Below are 7,705 nucleotides of genomic sequence, written 5' to 3'. Positions count from 1 at the left end.
TTATATCCCTTATATTTTAACTAAATTTCCAAACTAACCTTTTTATTCTTTTAATCCTAAAATTCACATCATTTTTCTCATTTAAGCACTTTTATCCAAACACTCAACTACTTATTTATAAAAATAACTTTCAGCACTTCAAAGTTCTAAAAGCACTTCATACATAAAAGTTACTTTTTAAGCCCATCCAAACAGGCTCCATGTCTATTGTAATATTAGTTTATTCATGGAATCTTTGACTTTTGTTTATTGTTATTATTTGCTATTTACTATGTTTAAGTGGTCGTACCTTGTTATTGATGTTACGATTCCTTGCATATATGCTCCACACTGCTTTTCTATTAGTTGTCGTGTATATCTTCGCTATCATTTTTCCTTTTCATTATTACTTTGATTTAATTCACTTGAGCCAACAGTCTGTTCGGAAACAGTTAGATAAGATTTGTATACACTCAATCCTCTCCAGACCCCTTTGGGATAAATATTTTTCAGAATAAATCTTGGGAAAAAAGAAAGAAAAAAGATGCAGAGAAGTTTAGAAAATTAGGGAAACGAGAGTGTTCCATCTTGCTATGGTTGTTATGTCCAGGTCAGGGCCTTGAGGATTTGGTTGAGATAAATAATTGCAGGAAGAGTGTTTGATTAGAATGGCTATTTAATAAAAGATAAAATCAAAGAGAATGATTACACTGACTCAGATTGGGAAACAGTTGATAATTTTAATCTGTTAAATTATCTGTCATTTAACAAATGACTAGTTAATTACTCACTAACACTCTACAGATAAAACAAAAACAAAAAAACAGCATATAATTTGCCAGTCAGAAGATGCTTCTCTAATAATTAAGCTCTTACATGATTGATATGTGCATCTCACTTGTTTCATTATTGAATAATCTTCAATCTTTAGTTCCATTTGCAAGCATAGTCTACCTAATAATACATGGAAATGTTGTCACCAGTGACGGAGCAAGAAATTTTAAGCAGAGGATTCAAAAACTACAAACTTGCATAGTGCGTGAATACGCGTTACTACCGTCTACCAAGGTGGTTCAACAGTTCACATACACACAAAGATGTTTCTTTATCCTACCTGAATAGTGTAGTTTCCCCGCAAAACTGATTCTATTAAATCCCCTTCAACACACTTAGTTTCGCTAATTCATATTTCCTTGAGTCACGAAGAACCTACTCGAGTTCCAAGAGGAAATTCAGAACCTAGTTAATTTTGGTGGACTAAGTTACCTGATCCCTTTTCTGGTGGGAGATAGCAAGTATCAAATATAAATGAATATTGGTTGATATCTATTACTAGAAGATTAATTGGCAGAAATACCTCTCCAAGTAGCATGTACAAAAATACATGTACTTGCAGATCCCAAATGAAGTAACTGTTTGACAAATAAGTTGAACCTATTATAGCAGAAACATCTGTTAATGCTAATGACTGTAAATGCAAGTCATGACTTATGAGACAGGAAGATAGAGATGTAAGACAGCTAAAAATTGATATTCCTACAGCAAAAAAAACCTTTACGCACCAACTGATTGGTTTTGTTTGAAAGTTACACAACAGTGGGTAGACTTTTTTAAAATTACAACAATATTTTAATTGCACACATGACTCATAAGAAAGCTCAAAATATTTAGAGCCTTTGCCAACTTGCTAATAAATTATAATGTCCAACCATACATGACTTGAACTTTACTCCTACTCAAAAAATCTATTAAAACATAAATCCACCAAAAACTTACTTCATGTCAGTCCTCATCATTCTGGTGCACTAACATTAAGCATTCTTAAAGTAAATAGCTTCAACTTTACATTCTCAATTAAGCTTTTTCCCACTGTGAGCCCATATCCACTCTTTCATCATGGGATGGGCAAAATATGCCAAAGGAAAGCTATCTTTGCCTGTAATTACAGGAATTTTCTGTGCATTAGCATTCCTTGTTTTATTGTACACTGAAAGGATCACTACTTCTTCTTCTGGTTCTCTTTTTGGGATCAAAACTTGTCCGAGACGAAATGCTGCAAAGTTTAAAAAACACCATACAGGTGCACCTGCAGTTTCTTTATTGTTTTCAATCTAATTTTTCGTTGTCATGCTGAAAATTCATTTACTTGGCTTAGCAGGTGTTAGAGAATTGAAGAGCAGTCCACTAGACAATCCAACAGACGATAGGTTTGTATTTGATCCCGAGGAATGCAGCCTCAATAACGGAAAATGGGTATTCAATACTTCGATTAAACCATTCTACACAGATAGAACTTGTCCATATATTGACAGACAATATTCTTGTACTAAGAATGGACGAAACGATTCAGATTATCTTCACTGGGAATGGAAGCCTGATGACTGCATCTTGCCAAGGTTGGCAAGTTAATTGAAAAGTCATTAGAGAAATGTTCATGCAAATGAAACAGATATATAGTACTGTCATTAGCTGTTATCGCAATTATTGTTACAGAAACATGTTAAACTAAATTCGTAACAATGAAATTCAGGTTTGATCCGAAGATTGCCCTCAGAAAAATTCAAGGAAAGAGGCTAATGTTTGTAGGAGACTCAATACAGAGAAATATGTGGGAATCTTTTGTGTGTTTGGTTCAATCTGTGATCCCAGAAGACGAGAAGTCTATGAAGCATGGTCGGGTTCATTTTGTCTTCACAGCTAAGGTAATCATTCATCAAGACAAAAAAGAAAATCTATGCTTTTTGAAGAAGAGTTTAACTAGTTGTATATATCCACAATGTAAAGAATTTTTCCAAGAATTTGCTCAAACTTGCTAAACATTTCCACATTCCTCAGGAATACAATGCCACCATTGAATTCTACTGGGCACCATTCTTGGTGGAGTCGAACACGGATATTCATATAATAGCTGATTCAAAACAGAGAATCATTAAGGTGGATTCTATTGCGGAGCGTGCTAAAGAGTGGTTAGGAGTAGATATCCTTGTTTTCAATACTTATGTTTGGTGGATGAGTGGTCTTAAGGCCAAGGCATTGTAAGTAATTGAATTCATTTTCCAAAACAATGTTGAAACAAAACAACTTCTACTTGTATTTTAAAAATGGCTTAGAAATGTTTCGAAAAAATGCAGATGGGGAGAGTTTTCAAATGGAGAAGAGGGATATGAAGAATTTGATACCGCCATTTCTTATAAGCTAGCAATGAGGACATGGGCAAATTGGATTGATTCAACAATTGATGCTAACAAAACAAAGGTGTTCTTTACCACCATGTCACCTACGCACCAAAGGTACGCTTCTGAAGTATTTTCAAGCCCCGAAAATGATGCACGTTACCTGCTACGTGCAACGGGCTAATATACACTGAGTAAACATAACTTAAAGAGAAAAGGATCAAAACTATGTCTCAGTTTTACCCTACATTATACTGCTACGTGCTTGGTCCTGTTGCCCTTTCTAATAGTCGTAGGACTTGTAGTTTCTTGCTTTTTAATTTCTGTGTCTATCTATTATTTTGTGTAGCTTGTTTGTAGTACTATTTTGTCGTAATACCATTATGTTACTATTTGTTGTTTTTGTTACTATCTATTGTCTATTGTACTTCCATTATATCTTTTTTCTAGATTGTTTTTGTTTTGAGTCGGAGTCTATCAAAAAAACCTCTCTACATCACTTCTGAGGCAGAGATAAGGTCTCTACCCTCCCCAAACTCCATTGTGTGGGACCATGGGACTACACTGGGTATGCTGTTGTTGTATACCCTTGCCGTTAGCACGTCATCTCGTATTTTTCCTTACCCACAGAGGCTTATGTAGAGGGGAGTCACCGGGTTCACGTGAACCCATGCTCCCCTCTCGAGATCATATATAGTAGTGTTATAATTTTTTCTAAAATATTTAAATATAAATATGTGAATCCATACTTGAAGTATCATATAATATAAGATTCGGTGCATCTCTCTAAATGAGGTTAAAATTTTGAATCTTATATACATCTTGTTTTATTTTTCTTTTTAAAATTAGGTAACACCTCTCTAAGTGGTTATTGGTAGCACTTTTTGTGTTTTAACTAATATTTTTTGTATTTTTCTTTAATCTTTCAAAATTTTCAAGTTTGTCACATTGGAAATTACTAATATTTTTAGCATTGTAAAATTTATATATGATTAAACCAAATGTGTATATTAAAACTAGTAGTACTATGTGATATAACATATAATCAATGGGTTCAACTGATCTCAATACCTTCGACATAGAATATAACTATATATATATTTTTTAAAAATTACTATTTGAATAAATAAGAATTAGTTTTGGACCCATAATTTTAAATTTAACTGATATTTAGTAATAAGAACCTAAATATCAAATTGATCAAATTTATATTTTAGATCCACCTTTCGTAATAGTGCACCCGTCCTCTCGAAATCCTGAATACGCGTATGCTTACCTGAAGTATTTTACTACGCGGAATCTACCGTCCATGTTGGAGCTCCATTAAAGTCAAAATTAGAGACGATTTATTAATAGTAAGGATGTGAATCTCACCAAAGTATAACGGAGGCTAAACTTAAGATATTTCGCATAGTAGAGGATTTTATTTGAACTTTTTCACTAAGTTATATCATGATAGAAAACATTGTTACAACTTGTTTGGCTCAAAACTCACTGCAACATTTTTCGAAACTTCAGAAATGAAGATTGGGGGAATATGAATGGTATCAAGTGTTTCAATGAGACAGGACCAGTGATGAAGAAGGGGCACTGGGGAGTTGGTTCAAACAAAGATTTGATGAAGGCAGTAGTTGATGTAATAGGAAGGATGAAATTTCCTGTTACTGTTCTTAACATCACACAATTATCTGAGTACAGAATCGATGGACATGCATCGGTTTATGGCGAATTAGGAGGCAAATTGTTAACTGATAAGCAGAAAGCTGATCCAATGAATTTTGCAGATTGTATACATTGGTGTTTGCCTGGAGTTCCTGATACTTGGAATAGAATGCTTTTTGCATATTTGTAGCAACACCAATATGGAGAGCAAAAGAAAAAAGAATGTAAAAACTCTCATGTTAGAAAAGCATATTTTGTTTTTTGTTTCTTTCAGTTGCAAAATTGTATGAATTTTCTTGCAAGTACATCGAAACAATATGGTAAAGTAAATGAAAGCTACCATGTTTGAAAATGTAATTTCTGAGTAGCCATGACCAGTTTTATTGAAACTAAAGCCATCAAACCCAACTTATAAGTTTCTCTTTCAATTTTTTCTTGCAACAACAACATATTTAGAGAAATTTCATAAGTGAGAATCTGGAGAGGATAGAGTGTACGCAGATTTTATCACTACCTCGTGAAGTTAGGGAGGTTGTTTCTAAAAGACCCAAGGCTCAAGTGCAGCAAATCGAATATAAGAAAGAAGAAAACAGTGGAAAAAATAGAGCAACTAACAAGGGGCAATGCAAATCCTACAAGAAATGACCAAGAACAACAAAGTAGGGTGATAATCAAAATAAAATAATATTATAACCTGAAATCGGATGTGAAAACACTTCAAAATAAATGAAAATAAAAGAGGAAATGTAAAGTCTAATGTGACGTAGATAAGAATAAACGGAAAATAGATTCTAAAACACCCAAGACTTGGTGTCACATGTACAAGTCACTATTCCAATAAAAATAAAAAAGGTCCAAAGTCTATATGTCTAAGTCCTCAAGTAGAACAAAGCATAAAATAAATGGGCGGTAAGAGTCTGCCGAAAAAGACAAGTTGTTACCTCTAATGTGTCTAGAAGCTCAGCCCAATCAATAGAAGTACTAAGAGCAGAAGATGTCGGGCTCAGATCCTACATGAATATAGAAGCAAGGGGTGAGCACCAACAACACTGTACTCAGTAAAATAAAAATTAAATCTTAAGTAAACGCAATGCGGAACACAGGTACTCCTAACATCCCAACCACAATCCTCTACAACTACACACCTGCACTCAGACAACCCAATAGATACAGTTTATATCACAATTATACCAGAATACTAGATAGTCCATAAGTAGAAAGTACATTTCTCACCACCATAATTAGGAAAACACAGGAAATCTCAATCATAATTAAACAAAGGATGGAATAAATACAAATGCAATGTCAAATAATCGTGACGCATGTCTGTCCTACAATACATATCCGCTGATCACCTTAGACCAAAACCCATGTGGGCCTCACATAGACCATGTATCCGTCGGAAGAGATCTCGGCTTTAATATCCGCTGGAAAAGACCTCGGCAAATTACCTCGATCGGTAGAAACCTCGATTTCAATATCTAGTATATCACTCATATCATTTCTCAGTCATCACAGATAAGTATATACACTAGTAATGAGTGAAACAGGAAAAAATATTCGCGTATAATGTCATATAGTCCACAATCACACAATAAGTCAATGTCTCGTAATTCACAATATTTAGACAATTATCCCTATCCGATTTCCAATATCACACTTCAAATCATATAATTCAACTCAATCTAATGACCCAACACACACTAATCCCCTAACATAGAAAAATACAAGGTTTGGCATAATTAACAATGGTTAGAATTCTACTTGCCAAAGCCAAAAGTCACAAATAATCTAAAATTGTTGCTTTTTCTCTCCGACGATACTCCAAATCACCATAATCTAATCAAATATAGACTCACAATCACATTTCAAAGCTATTGACACTAAAATCAAGTAATTCAAGTGAAAATGGTAAAATGGTCAAAAATCCATATCGAAAATCGAACTCAAAATCTGATTATGTTTAGATGAAAATGTTACTCAAGTAATCAGGAATCTAATAGTGAAAAATATTTTTAAAATGAAGTTGAAATGAGTTCAAAAATACTCATTTCTCCTTCAAAAGTTCATGTTCAAGAAAACCCAAAATCTCCATTTGAAATCCACAATTTGAAGTAAAAATTTGAAAATATTCAATGGAAATTGAAGGAAAGTATTAGAAATACATAACCAAAAGTTTTGTCGTGAAAAACCTCGAAGAAATCGCCTAAATCAAGCTTGGAAATATTAAAAATAGTGAAAACCTTAAACCTTTCTTAAACCCTCTCAGATGTCGCTTAAGTGACCAGACCTTCGCTTTAGCATAGATTCACTTTTGCGAACATGTTTCGCTCTCGCGAACCTCGCCTAAGTGAGTCCCTTCGCTTAAGTGTTGGATCTCGCTTAAGAGAAAGTTCTCTTTAGCGAATCTGGTCCGCTTAAGCGAACCCTGCATTATTACCAGTAAAAAGAGTTTAAGTCATAACCCAAGCCTCGATTGGACCCTTGGGATTTGTTCGGAATCCCGTATGCAAAAATCATATATACAACCCTACTAAATCCAAAGTTCTGGACTCAATGGAACCATTGGAATTTAAATTTGAGGTCTCCTTGACCAGAAATCCAATAAGTCGCAACTAAACTAGTTTCGGCACTTGAAATACCCAAAATACATTAGGGACCTCTAAAAATTATAGCGAAGACATTTCTAGCATTGGAATCATCTCCTAAAACCATTGGAACCATCAGAAATTCAATCCGAGCACCCGAACCTCAAATGTTGACCAAAGTCAAACTTGGATCAAACTTTAACTCAATTTCCAACTTTGGACCTTAATTCCACGTTTAACCCTGAATCTGATTCTGACAACTCTCTTAGATCAATTTTCATATTTCCAAACTGATGGAATTGA

General features: G+C 34.1%; 1 protein-coding gene across 1 annotated transcript; it reads left to right on the top strand.

Moving 5' to 3' along the window:
• Positions 1 to 1,677: 1,677 nt before the first annotated feature.
• On the top strand, positions 1,678 to 5,203 carry LOC129881539 (protein trichome birefringence-like 3). Its single transcript, XM_055955722.1, has 6 exons — positions 1,678 to 2,059; positions 2,138 to 2,375; positions 2,510 to 2,681; positions 2,815 to 3,014; positions 3,111 to 3,269; positions 4,671 to 5,203. Exons 1-6 carry the CDS (start codon positions 1,876 to 1,878, stop codon positions 5,002 to 5,004), a joined length of 1,287 nt encoding a protein of 428 aa, XP_055811697.1. The 5' UTR covers positions 1,678 to 1,875; the 3' UTR covers positions 5,005 to 5,203.
• Positions 5,204 to 7,705: the final 2,502 nt, after the last annotated feature.

Source organism: Solanum dulcamara, chromosome 3 (genome assembly GCF_947179165.1).
Source record: "Solanum dulcamara chromosome 3, daSolDulc1.2, whole genome shotgun sequence".
Taxonomy (NCBI): domain Eukaryota; kingdom Viridiplantae; phylum Streptophyta; class Magnoliopsida; order Solanales; family Solanaceae; genus Solanum; species Solanum dulcamara.
The sequence above is the reverse complement of the archived record's forward strand: the minus strand, read 5'-3'. Positions and strand labels throughout refer to the sequence as shown.